This window comes from Scomber scombrus, chromosome 5 (genome assembly GCF_963691925.1).
Source record: "Scomber scombrus chromosome 5, fScoSco1.1, whole genome shotgun sequence".
NCBI classification, from domain to species: domain Eukaryota; kingdom Metazoa; phylum Chordata; class Actinopteri; order Scombriformes; family Scombridae; genus Scomber; species Scomber scombrus.
Window position 1 is genome coordinate 885,424 of NC_084974.1, and position 23,728 is coordinate 909,151.

General features: G+C 39.0%; 1 protein-coding gene across 1 annotated transcript; it reads right to left on the minus strand.

Moving 5' to 3' along the window:
- Window positions 1–632: 632 nt before the first annotated feature.
- On the minus strand, window positions 633–23,728 carry gal3st2 (galactose-3-O-sulfotransferase 2). The gene is made up of 4 exons (XM_062419249.1): window positions 23,544–23,728; window positions 7,143–7,247; window positions 4,338–4,986; window positions 633–1,631 (listed from the first exon to the last, which is right to left on the minus strand). The coding sequence occupies exons 1-4, from the start codon at window positions 23,726–23,728 to the stop codon at window positions 633–635; spliced, it is 1,938 nt and encodes a 645-aa protein (XP_062275233.1).

A 23,728-nucleotide genomic window follows, 5' to 3' on the forward strand; every position in this document is an offset into this window, starting at 1 on the left:
ATAGGCTACTGTAGAAACATGGCAGTGCAACATGACAGGCTTTGTGGAAGAGGATCTGTTCACTCCCTGTGTAGATTTACAAAAACACAACACTTCTTATTATCAGGTTATTATATACACCTATTAAAACATACTTACAAATATTATATTCTATTTCAAGTATGTGCTGCTAGATACCACTTAATTATACACACTGCACCTTTAAACATTTTGACACAGGGTTATTAAAAACTAATTGTAACACAATGGACCTGGGTACCTTTGGGGTCCCTAAAGCTGTGGGGCCTAAACGTGTCTTGGTCCCCTCATTTAAATACTGCTGTCTCCACCCTGTTGCACCTGTTTTCATTTACGCAGTTATTCTTAGTAGATCACCCGCAAAACACACGCACACGAGATGCGCAATCTATTGCACTGTGCACGCAATTTAGTACCCGCTATTTGGGATCTTAGTAAATCAGGCCCTAAGAATGGAAAAATAGTATGTAGTATGTTCCATCCAACACTTTCAGACCCTTCCACCTCTAGAGCTTATCAATGTCTAGGCATTAGATGGAAAAACAGCTTCCTCTATGAACACATAATATCAGAATGGTCCTGTCATTAATACAAGCATTCATTCCAGTTGCTACTCATGGCATTTTCGTTCTGTTTCCAGCTGCTGTGTGTGTTAACAGGGCACTTGTGGAGGCCTTTTGGTTCTTGAGATTTGGGAGTTTGTGTCTTATGAACTGTCTGTGATGAGATTCCCTCACCCAAACCTTTCCCAGTGCACCTGTTCTGTCAATGCGTTGATGCTGTAGAGCAGCCATCCTATTTGCTTGTCTATGCTTAGCAGCTAGCTCAGGAAACTGCTGTGTATACAGAAGATCTGTGTACTGCAGTTCTGGAGTTATTAATCTCTGACATTTAGTTTTGGTTTGTGTGTCTATGTGTGGATTTAGGTTATATCCTTGGATAACAGCTGCTCCATATTGGAATGGCTTTAACGCTGCATCTTTTATCTGGGAAGGGTCAACTGCCCCTCCATCTTTCAGGCAGGTGCTTGCCAGCTTAGTCTGTAGTTCTCTTAACTGAGATACTTCCCTCTTCATCTGCTCCCGCCCAACCAGACTATCCACTTTGTGCCAAAAGGTGGTGTTAAAGTGCAGATATATCTTCCAGTCTAAAGCATTCCATCCCTTGATTTTCTCTGCAGTATTAGGTGAAAGTGGGTGACGAGTTCGTTCACTGCGACTGTTGAGCTTAAAGGAAACCACGTCATCCAGGGACCAGCAGAGGGCGTGCTTGAGCAAGACCATAGATTCATCAAAGTACTCAGAAATAAGAATGAGTTGGAAGTCCCGTTCAATGGCTGCAATAGCCATACTGGCTCTCTCCTCCAGGTCTTCAGCACCAGCTCTAATGTTGTTGTCAAAGCCAAAGTCAAAAGACAGAATGTTGTGAGCATAGTGGTTGTTTGTCACTGATGAGTTGTAGTTCTGAGAACCATTGTCTAGGAAGTCATCCAGGCTGTGAGTCTTATGGAAGGCTTGAATGCTCTTGTAGTAAATGAAGATGGACTCCATCATGGCCACAGGATGCCTCAGGATAGAGAAGTAGAAGGTATCTGCTGGCATCACCTTTGCTACCTGTGACATAACACAAGAATCACACAAATTAAATCATATTTATAATGATATGTTTATATTTCTTCAGGCAGATGGTGAAACAGTTTAATAAAAATTAAATTGAATTAAATTATTGTTCCAGACTTAAATATCCTAACAACTATTACATGGATTGCCTTTTTTTTTTTTTTTTTTTTTTTTTTTTTTTTTTTTACAGACATTCAAGATAAGATCACTTTTCCTCTGGCAGGTAAAACATTTCATTTATTCAGTCAAATAGACATCTACAAGACAGATTGGCACAAAATTCATGGTTCCCCATTTCGTGATCCCTTGACCTTTCCTTGTGCCCCACCATGAGTTTGGCATATGAGGTTCAGAGTGAAATATTTGAACCATACTATGGATAGCCATTACATTTTCTATAGATATCCAGTGTCCCTAGAAGGTAAAGAGTAATAACCTGGATGATCCGCAAACATGTCATATAGTGCTATTTAGTGCTCAAAATTTGAAGTTGTCAGATACTTTGGTTCCTGACCAAATAACAAATTAGAGCCTATAAAATTAGTTCACTGCTTTTGTTTCCTTTGTGTTCTCTAGCGTTTGGGGTGATTTCCTGAACATACATTTCACCACTGCTCAGGATGTGGTAGAAAAGTTTCAGGTACTCTCAGGGGAAAGTATGCAACAGCTGGTTTGCAACATAGTAAACACATTAATTAATAATGTGGTACACATATTTAGATGAACACTGAAAGGAAGTTTGTTTCAATATGTAGGTGGCATTTTGATTCAGAATGTCTTGAATGTGTGTTTTGCTGTTATGTTATGCCTTAGTCCATGTAAACTGTTGGCACAGTGTTTGTGCCTGTACAGCAGCAGCCGGTTTGTCCTTCAGGGCAGTTGACCTATTCTGAGGGACACACTTGGAAGTGGAGAGCTGGTCAGCGGGTTGGGAGCTGGTCTTATGTATTGTCTTTTTGCTCCATTCTGTCGAACTCCCTACTGCAATTGGGGCTCTTTCATTAACAATATTACAATATTATTGATGATACTGACGATCGTATAATGTAAAAGAAAATATACACTCACAGAGACATTTGACAGTCTCAGAAAGGTGATAATTCTACTTTATGTTTATAATTGAGGATGAAGTGGTTTGCATTGGTCAACTGGAGTTCATTATATTGAAAAGTGGGTAGACAAAATATTAGGAGCACTTCTGAATTTCACAGGTGTTCCTATTAGAGTGTTTGGTGAGTGTATATTAGTGCCACTTTTTCCATTGTTGTCTGTCCCACAACTGAACTGCACCAGTAGCCCTCACTTCTCACATCATGAAGACCTTGGAGCGGCTGATTCTACGCCTACTGAGAGTTGAGGTCAAAGACAAACTCGACCCCCTGCAATTCGCATACAAACAACACATTGGAGTGAACCATGCTGTCCTCTACATGCTTCACCGTGCCCTTGTTCATCTGGAGGAAACTGGCGCTTATGTGAGAATCATGTTCTTTGATTTTTCAAGCGCATTCAAAACCATCCAACCCAACATACTCAAAAACAAGCTCACAGAGATGGGAGTGGATCCTTCCTTTATCTCCTGGATCACAGATTACCTGACAGGAAGGCCACAGTACGCCAGGTTGGGGAACTGTGTTTCTGGGACATTAATGAGCAGCACAGGGGCTCCACAATGGACTCTTCTGGCTCCATTCCTGTTCACACTACACAGCGGACTTCAAATACAACTCTGAGTCCTGCCACATCCAGAGTCACAAGAACTATCTCCTACTGACCACCTCAAAGACTAAGGAAATGATCATAGATTTCTGCAGGTTCAAGCCCCCTCTTCAGCCAGTGAATACTTGTGGGGTGGACATCGAGGTGGTGCCAAGTTATAAGTATCTAGGTATATACCTGGATAATAAGTTGGACTGGTCCCTAAACACAGACGCTCTCTACAAAAAGGGGCAGAGCCGCCTCTTCTTCTTAAGGAAGCTCAGATCTTTTGACATCTGTAGTAAGATGCTGCAGATGTTTTATCAGTCTGTGGTGGCAGGTGTGTTGTTTTATGCTGCAGTCTGCTGGGGAGGCAGCATCAGACACAGAGATGCAAGGCGGTTGGACAAACTAGTCAAAAGAGTTTGCTCTGTGATTGGAGCCAGGTTGGACACACTGGAGGAGGTGGTGGAGAGATGCACTGTCAAGATGTTCGAGGCCATCTTGAAATACCCGGATCATCTGCTACACAACACCTTTATGGACCAAAAAACAGCAGTGGACGGCTCCTCTCTCTCCGTTGCAGGACGGAGAGATTTAAAAGGACCTTCGCTCCTACAGTCATCAGGCTGTCTAATTCTTCAATAATTTACAGAAGAGCTAACAGACTAATTGAATTTCCCCTCGGGGATAAATAAAGTAATTTTGAATTTTGAATTTGATGTAACAGGACTTAAAAATAATATTAGTCCATTGTCACCTTTTCAGTGACGTATCTGGTTTGTAAACCTTGGAAAATGGCAGACCCTACAACCAAGACCTTAACCCATATTTAGCCCTTTCACATTTAATTCCTGAGGTTAAACAATTGGCCCATTTCCACTTATTACCCATTTAGCCTACATTAACTCATTTGGAGCCCACATGGATATGCATACAGTGCAAAACATGCATGACAACAGTTAAAGTATACAACATATATTTTTTTGTAATGAAGCTCACCTCAGACTTTCTAAACCTCATGTGGTTGCACATAATGTGGAACTCCCTCACACTTCTGCTGCTGACGCCCTCCACGAAATGTGAAGCGAAGGAGAATGGGTAAAACAACTGGCTGTGTTTGTTCAGGGGGAGGGCAAAGGTCAAGTTCCTGCTTTCACCATAGCGATATAGAATGTTTAAGATGGTGCTACTTGCTGTTTTGTGTGTCTTGAGGAATACAATGTGAGACTTTGACTGGCAGGTTGCTTTACTTCTGATGGGAGCCTTGAATAAACTGAGTGGAGATGGGGTGTTGAGGAGCTTTTTATCTTTGCCTTTTCTTGTGCTGTGGGGGACCAAAGAACCTGGCAGTCCAGAGCTCAGTTTGTTTCCATGGTTGGGCTGAAGCAGCTTTCCAGCTGAAACTTTTCCTGCCTCCATGTGAGAGGCTGTGACCAGGTTAACATATCTTGACAGGATATCATTTGATGACTTTCCATATTCCTCATTCAGATTATGAATATCTGTAGTTCTTTCTGTCTGTAGAGTCACTTCTTGTTTCACTGCCAGTGCAGACTGAAAGTCGTCCCAGGCATTTTGCAGAGTAGGAAACAGGTGCTGTTTACTAACAGGGAATCTCAGATGTGGGAGTCCCGTCAGCTTGTCATTCCTGGAAGAAGTTATTAAGGCAGTTAGTATGATGCAATATCGTTTACAGCATTGTAATATTTTACAGCTGACGCTGCCAACTCTTTTGGGTCATGACCTGATTTTTAGATTTCAAAATACCAGATGACTAACTTGTCATCTTGTCATGTGAATGAGAGTGTGGTTTACATAGAAAACAACCAAAAGGTGATATTTTAAATCAATGGTCTTGTCTAGAGTTGAGTTATTCTAAATGCCTTACCTCTGAGGATTGTATCATCCCAGGAAACTAAACCTATAACTATGAATAATTAAGGAGGCACATTGCATTCAGTGATAAATAGACTGGGTGCATACATTGCTTTTTATAAGTGTTAAACACCTGTCATTCAACCATTAACACACACTCACACACTGATGACAGGAGATACTATACTAGGCACTGGCCTCACCATCAGGAACAATTTTGAGTTTAGTGTCTTTCCCAAGGGCACTTCAGTATGTGGACAGGAGAAGTTTAGGGGGACTAATCTGCAATAAGTGGATAACCCGCTGCACCTACCTTCATAGAAGAAGAAAAAATGAAGACCTTAACTTGTAATTATGACTTCTGTACTGACTTTTATACGATCTCATTTCTATCACACTTTATTGCATGCTTCATTTAGATAACTGTTACCAAACATGCCGGTACCATATTATTTACTGTATATGTGCCACAAATTGTGATAGCTGTTATTTACATGTAGAGGAAATTGTGATACTAGAGGGTCATTTATATAAAAAAAAAAAAGACAGAGGGATCGACCAAGATGTGGTGTTGTTCTACAGACAGGTCTGCTAATTTTTCTTATTGATATTCTGTGTTAGCACAGAATGACAAAGAGAGGAGAAGTGATACATTCTGATATAAAGTCTGGAACATCTGGCTAAACACTAGAAGCTACATATAAATCTGTCCATGTACAGGAAGCTTTAAAAAAAGTTAGAATATAAAAGTTAAGAAAGAAAGAAGAAAAGAAAAAAGATAAGAGAGGAATAATAAGAATACATACACCAATACCCCTGTCTATACAGGGGTACACTAATGCCCTGGTCTGTACAGGAGTATTAGTGTTGCATTTTCAAATGAGGTTTTGCTCATTGCAATGTGTAGCAATTTCAGAATGTATTTATATAAAACTTGGTCAGGGCACCACCTCCCTTTTTGGTTAGAATGTGTTAGTCCCATGAGGAGACACTAACTCTTATTCAGTTTAATCAATGAATCACTCTCATAACCGCAAGTTCTTGTCCAAGCAGCAACCTCTGTTTTGCTGAAACCACAACAACAGTTTCTTAGGGTAAATTAAGACATGTATTTAAATCTGAACATCTTGAGGATACCTGATAAAACATAAAATATTCAAAAAATGAAAGAATAATAGGGCCTTTAATGATAATGAAATAGGAAATAATAAAGAAAATTGTTTATAGTATTTATAAGTGTGCAGCCCTTTGGGTGTGTTGTTTGAGGAATGAGAGAATTGTTCTTGGATGTCTAGTTGTTAGCTTATGGCGATAATCTGTATTTGATATCTATTTGTTACCACTCTGTACCTTTATTCAGGGTGGAGGTCTGATTAGTCTTCTTATCCAACAAACTACATAGGGGTTTTTTTCTCCAGATTTTACACTCCAGTTAGTTTACACTTATTCTAATACATATTTTGCCCCACATATGGACTGAAGGCTGCCCTTTTAAGGATAAGGAAAATACCTGAAACGTTTATCCAGATATCATACCGTAAGTATAATATATACGTGGTCTTTTTTTTTTTGGTTTCAGGATATATGAACAGTTTGAAACTGTCTAACAACACATCTCAGTCTACAACTGAGGTATGATAAGACATGATATTCATCTTGAATTAGTCTACTATAGTCGCAGGAAGCATTATATGACATCAAGAATCATATCAGCAATATCACCCTTCTTAAAAAAAAATAGTATCATTTGTGATCTTAACCAAATTAAGAATTTTAGAACTGTGCCATCTTACACTGTATGGAAAGTGACAAATATACAGTGATTGTAAATGGAAGAACATTTCAATGATTTAGTCAGCTTGACTTTGATGAGAGGTGTGTAATTATTGTAGAACTCAAGACAGGTGAGTGCTGGGAGTCTGACTTTACCTGGCCTGACGGGCAACAAAGGTCTGAATGGCGATGCAGACCACGAGCAGGATGAGAAGAATCCACAGAGAGTGACGCCTGCTGAACAGCACTCTTCTCACACACCTGCAGGTGGGTGCACAACACACACACACACACACACACACACACACACACACACACACACACACACACACACACACACACACACACACACACGCAATAAGATACATTTTTATATATACATATATAGTATATATAGAGTATATAGCAACTACTGTCCTTTTGATCTGCATATTTACTATATTATGCAACCAGTGTGTATGATTTAGGGGGATCTATTGGCAGAGATGGAATATGATGTTGATAGTATGTTTTCACTGGTGTATAATCACCTGAAACTTCCTTGTCTTTCATTAACTTAGAATAAGGCCTTTACATCTAAGTAGGGAGCTGTTCCTCTTCCACCATGTTGCCCTGTTTCTACAGTAGCCCAGAATGGACAAACAAAACACCTGCTCGTTCACATTTTTCATGGGTTTCATGGCCTCCCACATATTTGAAAGGGCGAGGGTTACCTCACCACTAGATGGCACTAAATCCTACATGCTGGTCCTTTAAGCACCATGCAGTTTTTGTTTTGGAGTAGAATCTTCAAATGGATGAACATGTTGAGAGGTTTTGTTTCCATCACTGAGATCCTCCCAACATATTATTAAATGATTTTGGCAGCAGCTGAAGATGGATGGCAACCCCGTGTGGAGAGACTTGGTTCAGAGTGGAGGTAATAACAGCCTGAGAGAACACCCTGTAACCTTTTGCTGTTGCAGCTCTTCCAGAGACTTGTGCTGCCTCTGGGTGAAACAGTATATCAAACTATGATGAGATGATTTTTCCATTTTAGCAGACAAAACAAACCCATAGTCCCTACTCATAGAGCTTTGCCAGTGAGTTTTTCTCCTGATCACCACAGTTAGATACACTGCTTTGCCTCAAATAAACAAACTCATTCATTGACCGTTTAGATTTTTCGTCTTTCTTTTGTTTCATCCAACTGTATTTGTTGTTGATTTTCACAGTAATTTTAATTAAAGACTGTGGATAATTAAGTAGTCTAATTGTATTGATTAAAAATATCTCTAAGCTACAATTCTGTTGAAAAGTTACTGGAAATAAGCATATTACTCAACTGATTATTTTGACTTACGTTCAACCTGAAGCAAATCAAACTCTTTAAACAATGTGTCCAATCCAGGTTTAGGAGATACAGGTTTATAGGTTTGGCAATAATCAGAATCTTTGTAATGTTCTGTGGACATGTTCCAGAACATTGCTATTGGATATACAAACCCCAGATACGTTTAATGAACATGCTCAGTTCACTGCCAATATTTGCATGTTGTGCATAACAAATACTGTGATCTCTTAATTTTAAATCAAGTTTGTGGTCATTATTAAATACAATATTGCCAAGAGTATTTGTTACATAAACTCAGACTGTTGTCATCATATTTAATGCCATACAGGTCCCAGGGCACCAGACACCTAGTTGCTCCTTAAAGTCTCAAGTCAGTTGGTTTGTAACAATGTTGTAATATGCACCACTAAACTGCAGTATGAACTGAAAGGCTAGAGATCAAAAGGGGTCTTCAGTCACATAGCCAGAAATTATAACAGTAGGTGGCCATTACATTTTTAAGCTATTTTTTCTTAAATTAAGCAGCTATTACTATACTTGCCACTCACCATTGTTTAATAAACTCATAGTACAGCCACTAACAGAAATTACATTTAAAAATCCAAGAACCCTTCCAGAAAATACAATTGTATAACAAGACACATACACACAACTGGGAGAAGCAGCAACATCCACACGTTCTGACAACATCCACTGAACATGTGCAATATAAATAAGCTTAGATAGCTTACTTTTGATTATCACACATCAGAAATGAAAACATTGATTCAATTATTATTATTATTATTATTATTATTATTATTATTATTATTATTATTCAGTGAACTCTATATCAAGGAAAAGTATTGACAGTTACACACACTCAGGGTGTGTGTAACGTGAACATCCCTCCTGCAGCATACACCGAGGTTAGCTAGCAACGTAAACAGGGAGCTGATGGAGAAACAGGAAGCATCAGGGAGAATCCGCACAAAGCAAACTCATAATGACAAAAAGATTCCAGTAAAGAGTGTGATTTGTGCAACAACAATAAAAAGCCAGTAACTGAGAAAACAGCCACTCCTAAGTTCAGTAAATGGCTACCCTCCTATAATGCTGTTACTTTGATGTTTAATGCTGTCACAAATATAAAATAATATATAATCAGCTCAACTAAAATGTATTTAGAAACTACATTTAAAATGGGATTTAAAAATATGCAGTAAATCCAATATATGTTTTGATTTGTGCATCCAGCCTCTCTGGAATAACATCAAACACAAACATGCCACATATTTAATGTCTCTAAGCAGTTCATTAACATATAAGCTGAGAAAATAATCATGTCAATATTAAGAGGTTAGGTTCACTATTATATTGAACAAATCATTGTTCTATGCTGCTACTGTATTTTTATTTTAGCAGTGAATATAGTGAAATATAAAAAATATAAAGTAAGTTATGAGGTTCCTTTTATTTTTTGGTAATTGTACTTTGCCGGGGGGGTCACCAAAGTTTCCTCAAGAAAAAGGTTGAGAAGCACTCTACTAGATTCTGACTTGAACGGAGTGAATATTTATGCAATCACTTATTATACATTATATATTTTTAATTAATTGACATTACTTTGTAGAAATCTGTGTTCACTTTGACATTAAAGAGCTAATTTTTGTAATTTTTGTTTAAACTATATTGAACATGATTCAATATATAAAAGCAATAAAAGGGGAAAACATCCAAGGGGACGAATAATTTTTATAGGCACTGTAAATTATTTATCAGTGAAGTAACATGAAATATTTCCAGCTATAAAATAAAAAGTAGATAATACTTACATTTTGGATGTAAAATAGTCTTGTAGTATCTTGTTGAGTGGTGAACATTGTTATTTGATATGTGTGGAATCTATAATGTCCATGAGCCACACAGTAGCTTGACTGGCACCTGCTACTCCAAACTCATTCACTGACTGTGAATGCCAACCAACTACTGTACACCAGTTACCAGTAAACAATAAGTAGTTACCATGGCAAATAAATTAACAAATAAAACCATAAAGCTACTTTTTAATTTACATGCACCCGGCAATATTTATGTTTACAAAAAAAACCCTCAAAAAACCCACATCCCTTTTTCCACTAAGGGAGTGGTTTTAGTGCAAAACAATGCAATTGCAATCAATTCAAGATCCTGAAACCTAGTTTGACCCCTCACAATCTACTAAAGGCAGAGGTAAACATTTTTTTTTTTTAATCAGTTTTTTCAATTTTTCAACTTTCATCAGCTGTCACGGATTTTGCCACAGGAGTTGAGTTTAAATCTTTAATATGTATTACTAGACACCTTTACAAACACATTGGTGAAGAAATGTCTTGGTAAGGAATTTATTCCCAGATTGGCCAAATATCTGATAATATTCTCTGACTATAATAATACATATGACGACGCAACCTCAAACAAGATGTATGCAGGAGCGGCTAATTACAACATGAGCTGCCAAAACTTATTTTCTCTGCGATTGTGTTAACACTTCCTAGATTAAGTTTTTAATACAAAATTAACAAAACACTACCTGCTGCACCAAAAACAGTCAGCAGGTGGCAGTGTTGCACTCCTAATGCTCTTATTTACACAAAATACATTGAAATGAACTACATCAAGTGTTCTTTCCTAAATCAAACATTAAAATCTTATCACAACCAAAACAGAACAGTTAATGATGAATTGTTAGTAAGTTTATATCTAGGAAATTTGACATCACAGTTGCAGCTGCAGAGATGCATTATGTTACCTCTAGACCACAAAACCCCAAAATACAGTGTATAATTATTCTGATGACACAGTCATACTTATGCTTATCCCCAGGAGACATAAACCTTGTTAAGTTCTTGCAACTCGACACAGAAAAAACTGAAAATCTTGTAACTAGTGCTAAAACACTGCAGCGAGAAGTATGTCCTCATTCAGACTCCTGGTTTATTCTGCCTATCAAAGACTGTGGCTTCTTACCTGGATTTTCTTTTCTTTTTTCTTCATTATTAAAAAAAACAAAACATCCAGAGCAAAGCAGGATTAAACAGTCTATTCATCTTAATATTCAAAGTGTCTGTCCTTCTCCCTCTCAGTCCAGACTTAACATCACAAGAAGAAAAAGCCGAAGGTCAATGGTGGACTGGCCGATAACGAAAGCTAAGGAACATGAAGCCCGACTGGAACAGAACCATAACACAAGAAGGACAAATCTGATTATATTTCACCTCAATGTGAGATTGGGTTGTGGTTAGTTTCATGATTTATTACAAAGTTTTACTTTTATTTTACAGCCATGCTCCACAGAACCTTTCTGACCCGCTTATTTGATATCAACTATCAAGCCTCTCAGTGCATCTGATGCTGATCTTCTGGTTGTTCTGGTTGGTGAAATGGAAATCTGGTGAAGTAGTTTCTGGTTTTTAAGGGCTTAGCTCTTTGTCAGATTACATTTGATGCACTCCAACATTAACATTGTTAAAAAGCAGTCTGAAAACATTCCTTTTCTCATGTGCAATTGATTCATTTTGAATTATGTTTGGGTTTAAGTCCTCCTCAGAATGAAATGTGCACAATAAATAGTTTGGCTGGCTTGTGAGCTTGTAAAAGAAAATAAATGGTGGTCAGAAATGTATCATTTTGAGAAGCTTGACTCATGTTTCACTATTACATTATTGCTGTTTAGCATGTGCAGATACAGATGATCAAATCTGTATGTAAACCAGTAAATCACAGGGAAAAACATATAAAGCACCATTTCACAACCAAAGTCATTTTTCACATAGAGCAGGTCTAGACCATACTCTTTAATTTACAGAGACCCAACATTTCCCCATGAGCATCACTTAATAACAGCAGCAAGGAAATCTCCCCTTTAACAGCAAGAAACCTCAAGCAGAAAGAGGGAGAGGGAGAGAGGAGAGAGGGGGAAAGCTACAGAGGATCACAGCAACAATAACAACAATTATAATAATAGTAATATGATAATAATAGTGGTAGCAGTGGGACATATGACTAATAACAACAGTGATAGCAATGGGCATCAAGCTACACGAAGGGACAGAAGACAGTCTGCAGCCACAGGCAGCAGGTGGTCGACACCTGCTAGACAAGAAAGCACAAAGCTACGGGGAGGACGCCAAGTTAATAAGATGCATTAATGGTACATTAATGTGTACAGATGGAGAAGGAGGAGAGAAGAATTCAGTGTATGATAGGAAGTCTCCCGGCAATCTAGGCCTGTATCAGCATAGCTAGAGGTCCAAGGCAAGCCTGAACCAGCCAGAACTATAAGCTTTATCAAAAAGGAAAGTTTTAAGCCTACTCTTAAAAGTAGAGAGGGTGTCTGCCCTCCGGACCGGGTCTGGGAGATGGTTCCACAGGAGAGGAGCCTGATAACTGAAGGCTCTGCCTCCCATTCTACTTTTAGAGATACTAGGAACCACAAATAGGCCTGCGTTCTGGGAGCGCAGTGTTCTGGTAGGTACATAAGGTACTATGAGCTCTTTAAGATATGATGGAGCCTGACCAGTAAGAGCTTTAAAAGTGAGGAGAAGGATTTTAAATTCTATTCTAGATTTTACAGGAAGCCAATGTAGAGAAGCTCAAACTGGAAAAAAAATATGATGTGAGTTAATGTGCAGCTGCATTCTGGACCAGCTGGAGAGTCTTTAGAGACTTGTTAGGACAGCCTGATAATAATGAATTACAATAATCCAGCTTAGAAGTAACTAATGTGTGGACTAGTTTTACTGAATCTTTTTGGGGTTAGATGTTACGTGGTTGAAAAAAGGCGGTCTTTGTTTTATTTTTATATGTGTTTTATGTGAGAATTGAAGGATAAATACTGATCAAAGATAACGCTGGTGGTGCTGGAGGCCAGAGTAATGCCATCCAGAGTAGTTATATCATTAGATAATGTGCTTCTAGAGTGTTTAGGACACAGCCAGGTTTCAGTAAGACAAAATAAATCAGTATGATAATCTGATATTGGATCATTTATTAATCCACATTTAATGTCCTATTGTGTTGTACAGTGGTAGTGTTCAATATTAGATTTTTATGTACAACTCCTCCTCTATTTACTTTAGATTCCATTGATTGAAGTGGTCGTGGGACAGGCAGACAGTGGTTTTGGGTGAGTAACTGCTCTAATGGAAGCCTAATGAAGCATGTATAACTGCAAATATGCCTCCTGGTCTCAACTCTGACTTGTTTAGCCTACTAATAAACTCAGCCATATTTGTAGATATGAAAGCATCCAAAGAGGGATGTAGGCCATCTCTCCTAATGAGACCAGGTCAAGCCCACGTCATTTGCTGGGTGCCAACTTGACAGCCAGAGGTGGAGTCAGATTAGGAAGGGGTCCAGAGAACACAAGAAGCCAACTTTGTCTTTGGATATGTGCACACTGATACAGCATTAACTCTAGTGACCACTGCCACTGACATGAATAACAATCTTACCATATTTATGCTCATCCTTAGCCAGCAGTAGGGCTGTGAGAAATATATATCATGTGACGAGAGAAATACGTCTACCATTTCATATTACGCTCCATCATTTATTGTTGTGACGCAAATCACACTCTTTACAGCAGTATTTTTCATCATTTTTCATCATTTGGAGTGGGTGTGATGCGTCTTTATTCCGCCTTGCTGTTCTGTATAAAAAGTTGGACACTGAATAGGGGGACAGAGTTGCTCCATCAATAAGCAGCTACAGACACAAAGCCGGATTGAGGACAGCATGGCAGGATAGGGTGCTAATGCTGTCGTGCAGCTGTGGTGGAGCGAGCTAGATAGTGAATGAAGAGAGGGAGCGCTGGCAGTGAGAAAGCCGGTGAATCAGGTCAATAAAACGTTATTTTCTTATTGTTTCACAGCGGTTACGTTTAACAGCACAAATAAACACTTTTCTGTCTGATGTGGTCTGAATACACATCAAGGCTCTGAATCCAGAATGCAGATGTGCTGTGTAAAAGCACATACTGGAGCAGCTTGATGCTGGCTTGGTTGGTTCAGTGTAATAAAGCAAAGGCTGATATTCTTTATGCTATAACGCAGGATCTCTGTATAAAAGAGCCTCATGGTTCACAAATCGCAGTGTGCACACATAGGAGAGATTAAAAAGTGCTGTACCAGGATAGGCATCATTATCAGGATATTAAATGACTGATATTGGGATATGAGATTTTGGTCATATTGCCCAGCCCTAGCCAGCAGTTTTAAGTGTGATTTTGTGTCAGTGACACTGGCCCCAGGAATACATTTGACTATGGTTGATGGTGTTGCTAACTTCATGTTTCTAACGACAGAGCTGCCAATGATCGGAGTTGGTTTTTCAGCTGCTAAGTTAAGTAGCTAGAATTAGTGATAAAGTTGCTAAAAGAAGGGGAGAGCTAAGAGTGCTTGAGCAGAACTAGTGTAAGTTTAAATGTACAGCGGGTAAAGAAGAATAGAGAGAAATGAACTGGGGCAAAAGCAGCAAAAATGCTATCAGTCCCAGCCAGCAACTGGAAATGAGACAACATGCTTATGACAGCACATCAGCAGGACATCAGCAGGTCCAAACAGCTATCACACAGGAAAACAGGGAGGCTAAAAAATAAGAAAAAGGCTGTTTTTTATTTGTCCCTGCAACCCTCCAAAACACTGATGCAAATCTTTCTCTTTTAACTCGGGCAGCAACTCTGTCTTGCAGCGTCTGTCTGTCTCTGTGTCAGTGTGTAGATTTGTTGTTGGAGCAATATTGAGCCTTCTCTGCCAAGATGAACTCCTGGAAGCACTCAACAGCTGCGGGTGATGCTTGAATAATCATACAAACACACACACACGCAAACACACACACTATACTCTTTACCTCTTCTCTCACACGGCTCCAACCTAATGCTTAAGGTCAATATTGTCCAATTCTAGTCCAACTCTAGTGCCCCATTATGCTTTAGATTTGGTTTCAGATGCTTTTCAGCTCTGTAACAGGAAACACTAAATATTATGAAGTGTTTAGAACTTGTGGCATAACTGATTCCAGTAGCGGTCATACTTACCACTCTGCTTCTCTTAGTTTCAGAAATACTGTTAGATACTAATTATTTTCCATCAGTGTTAGGCTACCATGAGTGAAAACACTGCAATGAAAGGCCCTTGGAGCAGCTGAAGGACTTTTCGATGGGCTTTTATTTTTGCTTTCATCAAAGAGAGAGAAAGAAAGAGAGAGACAGAGAGAGAGAGAGAGAGAGAGAGAGAGAGAGAGAGAGAGAGAGAGAGAGAGAGAGAGAGAGAGAGAGAGAGAGAGAGAGAGAGAGAGAGAGAGAGAGAGAGAGAGAGAGAGAAAGAGAGAGAAAGAGGGGATGACATGCAACAAAAGTCCCTGGCCTGAACTGAAGTGGGTACAATGTGATTATACAGCATGGTAAGGCCTCCATGCTTTGAGTCGCTGGAGGAATTGTAATGTGAAACATGTGTGCAGGAAGTGTTGTCTTTCAATAATGGTAGCTCATTTAAATAATTACTGAAAAATACAGCATGTCTGTTAGAGAAGAAGTGTTTTTGGCAGAGTGGTGAGTATGACATGATTGGTGGAAATGTACATTATTCTGAATTTATGAAGAAAATAGGTAAACATTGAAACACTGAGTTAATAATAACTGAGGAACAGGAGAACTAAAGGCCTGTTTCTAATTAATGACAATATTCATCTTCTTTCCTGCATAAGATTTTGGCTGACTCTCTTAACATCTTAGTGAAATGAACAACACAAAAGTCCAAGTTTCAGGATGTAGAAGTGAATAAGTAGGGTCATTTCACATCTATATCTGTTTTATACACAGCAGAGAAGTGGTCATTTACTTTGTCATGCTCTGAGGTTTGATGTCTAAGCAGTCTGAGCTTTCTATAAACAGAACTCAGCAGCCAGATCCAGCTCCAGCCACAGGCCAGATGGAAAAGAAATGAGAGAATTGGTTAGCCAAACCCCAAATCCTGTACAGTACACTGACTAAAAAACTAAAAAAGAAATTCTATGAAACCCTCTTTATATTACCAACAGTCCTCCACCGTGAGTATCCCCTCTGCCTGAGGGGAGGAACATGCTGATACTGTATTTGCTCAGACAGGGTTCCCCTAAGCAGGCACCATAGTTTTAAACATTCCTTTGTCCCCCCCTTCATTAACATATTATCACCAGGATGAAATATATGTATGCCTTAGCTGTCATTCCTGTTATTGATCACTGTTGTATAATGTATTTTGTGTACACTTTTTCTGATGTAGATGTGCATGTGCAAATTTCCCACTGAGACAATAAGGTATATTTTATCTAGCTCATCTTATTACAGCAGCGTTGTGTCTCTATTATTATGTTACCACTGTGTTCTTCTCTTCCAGTAGTTTCTCACTTTTTTCTCCTTTCAATATTTTCAGTGAAGATTGTATTTATTTATATAGATATGTAGAGTAGGTAATATGCAGTGCAGACCACTGAGGCATATTTGCAGTGTTTGATTTTGAGCTAACTAAAAAGACTAGTCACACAACCATAAACATGCATACACACTTTTCCAGCTGAGATCAGTTAAAGACGTCTATAAACACACAAACAAGTAGAACAAGTCATTCATGTCCATAGTATCTCCTGCACCTTGATTCATTCATAATGGCAAAAGAGCAAAGGTCTACAACACAGAGAAATAACAAGTTCAAACGCCTTCTTTTTTTTCTTTTTTTTTAAAAAATGAGCCGGTTTTGGGTAAGACATATTGTATTTTACTGCTTAGTGGTTTTATTTCTTTCATCTTTCTTAATTCCTCCCCCTTCTGTTTGTGTTATTCCTGGCACTTCCTGAATATCTTTGGGCAGGACACAATAAAACAATGGTTTAACACTGAGGGAAGAATGATTTTAAACACGTTGTTTACTTAACCTAAACATGTGCTGTGAGTTGCTTAAACAGTGTCATAAATATATGAACCATGGTTTAGTTGCCAGACCTATCTCAAGCATGTGTCAGACGTTCAAGGGTGATTTGCATACATTATGGAAATGAACTGAAACGGCAAACTAACTGCTCTTAAGTTAGAATAAACCAGTAGTCCCTACTAGACCCTATTCTGACACCGAGCTCTGCTGTTATAGCAGGAGGCTAGAAGGAGCTTGCACACATTAGAACAGGGAAAATAAGCCACACGTTTCCCCAGGCTACATAAACATCTGGAGCCTGCTCTGTTCCTCCTCCAGGCCCCCCCCCTCTTCAGCTCCCACAACACACATGAACTATTGCCCTCTTTGTGTAAGTTAAGAGTAGCTTCAGGTAGGGTAACTCTCTTTTTGAAGAATTTCAGGCATCTCTCTGCCAACAGGTGGTCTGGCTGGAGCTCAGTCACAAGTTTGTGCAGTGCATGGATCAACATGTCCACCTACCTTACTGTAGACTGACACCAGAGATATCCTACACAGCCAGGTCACCATGAGCAAATAAATCATATTTATGACCAAAATCAAACAAGGTGCTGCTGATATGAACTGTGAGGAGAATGTGAAAACAGCAGAGTGAAATGGATTTGGATCTGTTTAAGGAAAACTTAACACATCATAAAACAACATGATAAGCATTCAAATGAAATCCAAATCACCTTACAAACAATGGCCAAGTCCAATATAACAGCATGAGCAAATAAAAGGAAATACCAGTATTCCATTAGTTAACATGACATACTTACACTAAATCCTCCACATAAATTGCATTTCCACCACACTAATTCTGTCACTACAACAACAGGGTCATGTCATACTCATCACTCTACTGAAACATCTCTTGTTTAAACACAAATATGATCTCCTTCACCATTTATTGAAATAACAGCCACTGTCAGTAAAAGTCAGACCCTAACAGCACAGAAAGAGACTGCTCATTACAGTTTGCCACTGTAAGATATATATAATGCATAGTATTCTATTAAGTCACAAGACACACACAAAAGTGTTGAAATGACATGAACTAGGAACAGGGGAAATTAAAAAATTAAGCTAGACTCCAATATTTTTAAGTTTAGTTTAATCGCTTTCTTGTCATAATATTGAGGGTCAGATAGTGTCAGATAATGACATTTAGATAGCACTACATTGACTAACCTGTTCTCTTTGCAATAGATGTAAATAATGATTGATGATTGTTGGGTGGTGGAATTACCAGTTATATAATGGCCTGCATGATTAATTCAATATGATGTACATGTGCAGCAGTATTCCATCAGTACAACAGTCATGTAATACTCACCACTCTGCTGCTCTCAATCTCTCTTTAACGCAAATATTATTTTCATTAACTCATTCATTCCAGCTGCTTTTATTTTGCTGTTTTTAAAAATGTTATGCTACCATCAATGAAACTCAGGACTTCCTGCAAATGTTTCACAATAAATGCCTACCAGAAAATATATATGTTATTTATATTTGAGCCACTGGAAGACTTTAAATGGTATGTGGATTGAATGTAGCTACCAAAGATTGAAAAAAACTAAATAACAGCAAAGTGTAAGTTATTGGAAACAAGACTTGCAGGTTTACAGTCATGCAAGCAGCTGTATGACACTGCTAGCGGTGGTACTTTAAAGTATCAGTATGCTAACACCCTCACCATGTTAATATGCTGATGTTTTACAAGTATAATGTTTCCAATGTTCATCATCTTAGTTTAGCATTTCAGCATGCAAATATTTACTAATTGGCACTAAACACAAAGTACAGCTGAGACTGATGGGAATGGCAATAGTTTTGAAGTAAAGTCAGGCTATCAGCAGTTATTAAAGTTAATACTGTGAGGAATGTGAATGTCTGTACCTCATTTTATGGTACTCCAACCAGTTTTTGAAATATTTCAATCTGAACCACAAATGTCAACCTCATAGTAAAACAGGCACAAAAAAGAAAAGAAACCCAGGGGATCACAAAAGTTATTACAATTCATCCTCTCAGGTTCATGAAGGTCAGTTCAAACGTTCATGGCAATAAGTCCAGTAGTTAGTCTGGACCACAGTGGTAAAACCACAGACCAAACAACCAACAATCCAAACACACCATCCTAACAACACATACATATGTCAATATTTACTGTAATGAACAAGTCGTTGTAGGTGCTAAAAGATGACTTGCATCCTTTATTACTGTAGGGACAACATCAGTGAGTTCAGTGTGTCATATTAGCAGCCAGTGTTAGGTTACATGGAGGAGACCTGAAACGTCTGCTCTGCATGTGACATGTTGCACAACAACTTTTTGGGTCGAGCTTGTAGCCCTGACTGACCTTGTGCTGGACGCAAGGTAACGAGACCAACCCACACGAACACAGCGTGGCCTACTGTTACACTTATCTGGTCCAATCAGCAGACTGTAATCTGATGCTGATAGGCTAACATTTCACACTGCCTGCAACCTGCGATAGGATATCAGCAGGGAGCTGAGTGACATTGGCCAGCAAGCGCTGATTTGGTCTTTTGATTTGGCTGTTGTGTTTTCACATGACAGCTTTAGAGTGGATTCATCTATATGTTTAATATGTTTCATTTCTTGTCCAACTAAAAATCTCAAAATATGTTACAGAAAAGGAAGAATACACGCACACACACACACACACACACACACACACACGCACACACACACACACACACACACACATCCTCCTTATACACTCCTATGCTGTGACACACTTCCACACAATTATTATTATTATTTTTCATAGGAAATGACTGTAATGAAGCTGTTTACTTTTGGGGGGGGGGGGGTACTGAATTCTCACTTGAATTCCAGGTCTGGTCAAGTGCATGAACATGCAACAGGACACACAAACATCTACTGTATATGGATGGAGAGCAGCAGCTTCCGTCCTCATTGTCTACACAGGATATGTTCAGTCACAGTGTTGAGTGTAGGTCACCATGTTTTGGCAGCGCAGTAATGAAGGAAAATAAACTTGCAGGGTAAAAAGATGCTTCAGGCTACAGTTACACTGTGTAGACAGCTGGACTGATTCAAATGGATTCAAATAGAAGTGTATCATCAAATGGGCAACTAAAAAAAAACATGCTAGCAGCTCAGTGAGGCTGTACTCAGTCACAGTGGTGCTATTAATGCCAACATCAGCATGCTAACATGCTCACAATAGCTAATCTGACATATAATCTTTACCATGGTGTCCATTAGTTTACTGTGGTTCCATTGCATCAAATTATTGACCAGATGATGGCACTAAAGAAAGAAATATTACAGTTCAGCCTGAGGGGATCACCAACCTCTGAACAACAGTCTTAATATTTCAATGAGGACCACAAATATTGACCCCATTGTGAAGTAGAGGGAAAGTAAGGGGCTCACCAAAGTCTGTGAAATTCATCCTCTGTGAACAGAACTCACGGTATCCATCACATAGTTGTTGAAATATTTCAGTCCACATTTTTAAAACCAAAGTGGAGCACCAACAGACAGACTGACCACCAGCATGACTACAAGCCTGAATATAGGATTGGGGGAATAGAAAGAAATGCAAATGTTTCCACAAGAGCTCTGAATGGCTTGATGAGGATCACTGGTTATTAGAGCTGCAGCTAACAGTTATTTTAATCATCAATTAATCTGCTGATGGCTTTTATGATTCATCAATAAATCCTCTTACCTGTAAAATGTCTGAAAAAATATTACAACTTCTCAGGGACCAGGGTGGCGTCAAATGAACTGTTTTATCATTCCAAAACAAAGTGCTCAAATTCTGATATCGGAGAAGCTACATAGAGCAACCACTGTTACTTGATGAATGACTTGAATGATAAGTGGAGTGAAAACACAAAAACTAAAGTTTTTCATGATTCCTTTCTGTCATTTGAATAACTGAATAATCAGCTGTTTCAGCATGACTGATATTAGTGTTCACAACTCACAATTTGTGTGGAGAACCTACACACACACACAGGCACACACACCGAGTAAATGAGCCTACACCAAAAATGATAATCCTAATTTATTTCTATATTTGAACACAGTAGTGAGAAGAGAAAATGTGTAATAGTGCACAGTTAACTCATTTTTTATACTCAACTTTATTTAGCATTCATTAGCAGTCTATAAAACAGTTAATAAACAGTTTATAACACACTATAATGTAGATGTAAGCAGATCATATATATATATATATATATATATATATATAATATATTTGTTAAAGACTAAGCTCCTTCTGTGGTCACCCATAAGCCTTCGCTGTGGTAAACATGTAATGAATGACAATAAACACAGTTTTATTATGCTAATATAACATATTTCTTAACTGGAGATCTTATAACTGTACAATAAATACTGTACAATACTTCAAATGTCCTTTTATCTGCTTATAATTATATTATAGTGTGTTCTACACCATGTATTAAAGGTGTGTGTACTGCTTATAGATGTTAAATAGGGTAACATAAAATAAAGTGTTACCCTTCTTATTAAGTAAGTCTAGCTCTCTGCAGCAGTGTTATAGTCAGGATTGACATTAGTTTAGATCTGCACTGTTTACTGTGGCTGGAGCAGAGAGATGCTGACCGTCAGTGTTTCATCACACACACACACACACACACACACACACACACACACACACACACACACACACACACACACACACACGCACACACACACACACACACACACACACACACCCGTCACGATAGTTTGACTTAGAAAAGAAGTGTTCATGTCCTACCCACTGATGAGACAACAGCAACAGCAGCGTCCAAAAAAAGAACACGAGTTGACTTACGAGGTTATAGATCTGAGGGGCTGGTGGTCTCTGATCCATCTCCTCGGTGGGGACTGCATCTCCCCAAAACCCCAAAACAACTCCCGCTCCGAATGTCCTTACGAACCCAGTCCGCCGTCTCTCGCGCTCGCTCTCTCTCTCTCTCTCTCTCTCTCTCTCTCTCTCTCTCTCTCTCTCTCTCTCTCTCTCTCTCTCTCTCTCCAGCTCTCTCCAGCTCTCACACTCAGACTCCGCCTGCTGAAACATCAGCACTTCCATACAAAGACAGGAGAAAAGACAGAAGCCACGAGTGAAGGAGAGAGAGAGAGAGAGAGAGAGAGAGAGAGAGAGAGAGAGAGAGAGAGAGAGAGAGAGAGAGAGAGAGAGAGAGCTGTTACACTCTGAACCAGTGAACTGTTCTCTCAAATTCAAATTGGTTATTTTGGTATGACAGTATTTTAGTCCTGTTTGTAGTCCTGTTTATCACAAAAGCAGGTTGAACTACAGTAGGTAGAATGTAAGTCTGTTCATGACACATTCCACACTTTTAAACATAATCTATTTATTGTAGGCTTCTTTACTTCATGAAAAAAGAAATATTGCAAACAAATGGACTTAGTTAAGAAGTAGCCTTATAAAATACATATTTAATGACTGTAGAAGATTGTACACAAAGAAGATAGATTTTGAAGGAGCTCTGTGATTTTCCCTCCGGCTGTAACATGCTCTGACAGATTCTGCTGTTTCTATGTCACTTCTTCTCCAGGGTATTTGGATTTTGCTTTGGTCTCTCTTGGCATTTGAGTTTTATTTTGGTAAAGAGCTTGGTTCTTGTACTTTTCCACATGCTGCAAATTTACTCTGGCAGAAAGTGTTAGTCTGTCAGTACCTCTTGTTGTGGCTGAACTGATGCAATGTCCTCCGTCACTTGCTTAGACCAGCTCAGTGCACTTATTTTCCATAAAATTATTTGTCAATTTATTTGGTGAAGGTGCCTCTATATAAACCTCTCTAAATCACTGGATGGTCATCGGATTGATGGATCTGAGAATGAACAATGTGAACAATGGGTCATTTTTACCAGCATCAGCAGCAAACAATAGCAACACCTTCATATTGTAGTAGACTGAGGATTCACCAAGCAAGACCATCAGGGAGATAATCTCACAAGACTCAGCATGATTTTATGGTGGCACTGGAGATACCATCAACATTAATACTCACTAAGTAGTAACTGTGCACATCACTTCCCTCATGGTGCAAAATGCATTATTTCACAACAGCAACTGTAAACAACAAGAAACATTGTAGAGACAGTATGAATTTAATTTAAACTTACATCCATAAACACATTTCCTCTGAGCATGCTGGGAATCTCCACCGACCTACCCTAACCCCTACCCCCACCTAGATAGCTAGCTATTCCCAGCAACTCACATGTTCATGACAAAGTCCCTGTGGTGTTGGGGCAACGGGCGCTGATGCTGAGCTGGCTTTGAAAGTTCCTCAGTGGCTTCTGGAGATGGAGTTGGGATTTGGGGCTAGTCCTTGGTCCTTGAGCCCAGGGGTTGGTAGGAAGGCCTGCCTGGTCACCTCCTGGAGCTGTCGTGTAGGTAGTCCAAACCAGGCTCAT

Excerpts from the sequence above, each read along its gene's own strand:
- gal3st2 (XM_062419249.1), bottom strand. The coding sequence starts at position 23,728 with ATGAGCCTGGTTTGGACTACCTACACGACAGCTCCAGGAGGTGACCAG. Across the intron at positions 4,987-7,142 it reads TTTGTTGCCCGTCAGGCCAG|GAATGACAAGCTGACGGGAC; the intron begins GTAAAGTCAGAC and ends AACTTCTTCCAG. Across the intron at positions 1,632-4,337 it reads TGAGGTTTAGAAAGTCTGAG|GTAGCAAAGGTGATGCCAGC; the intron begins GTGAGCTTCATT and ends GTTATGTCACAG.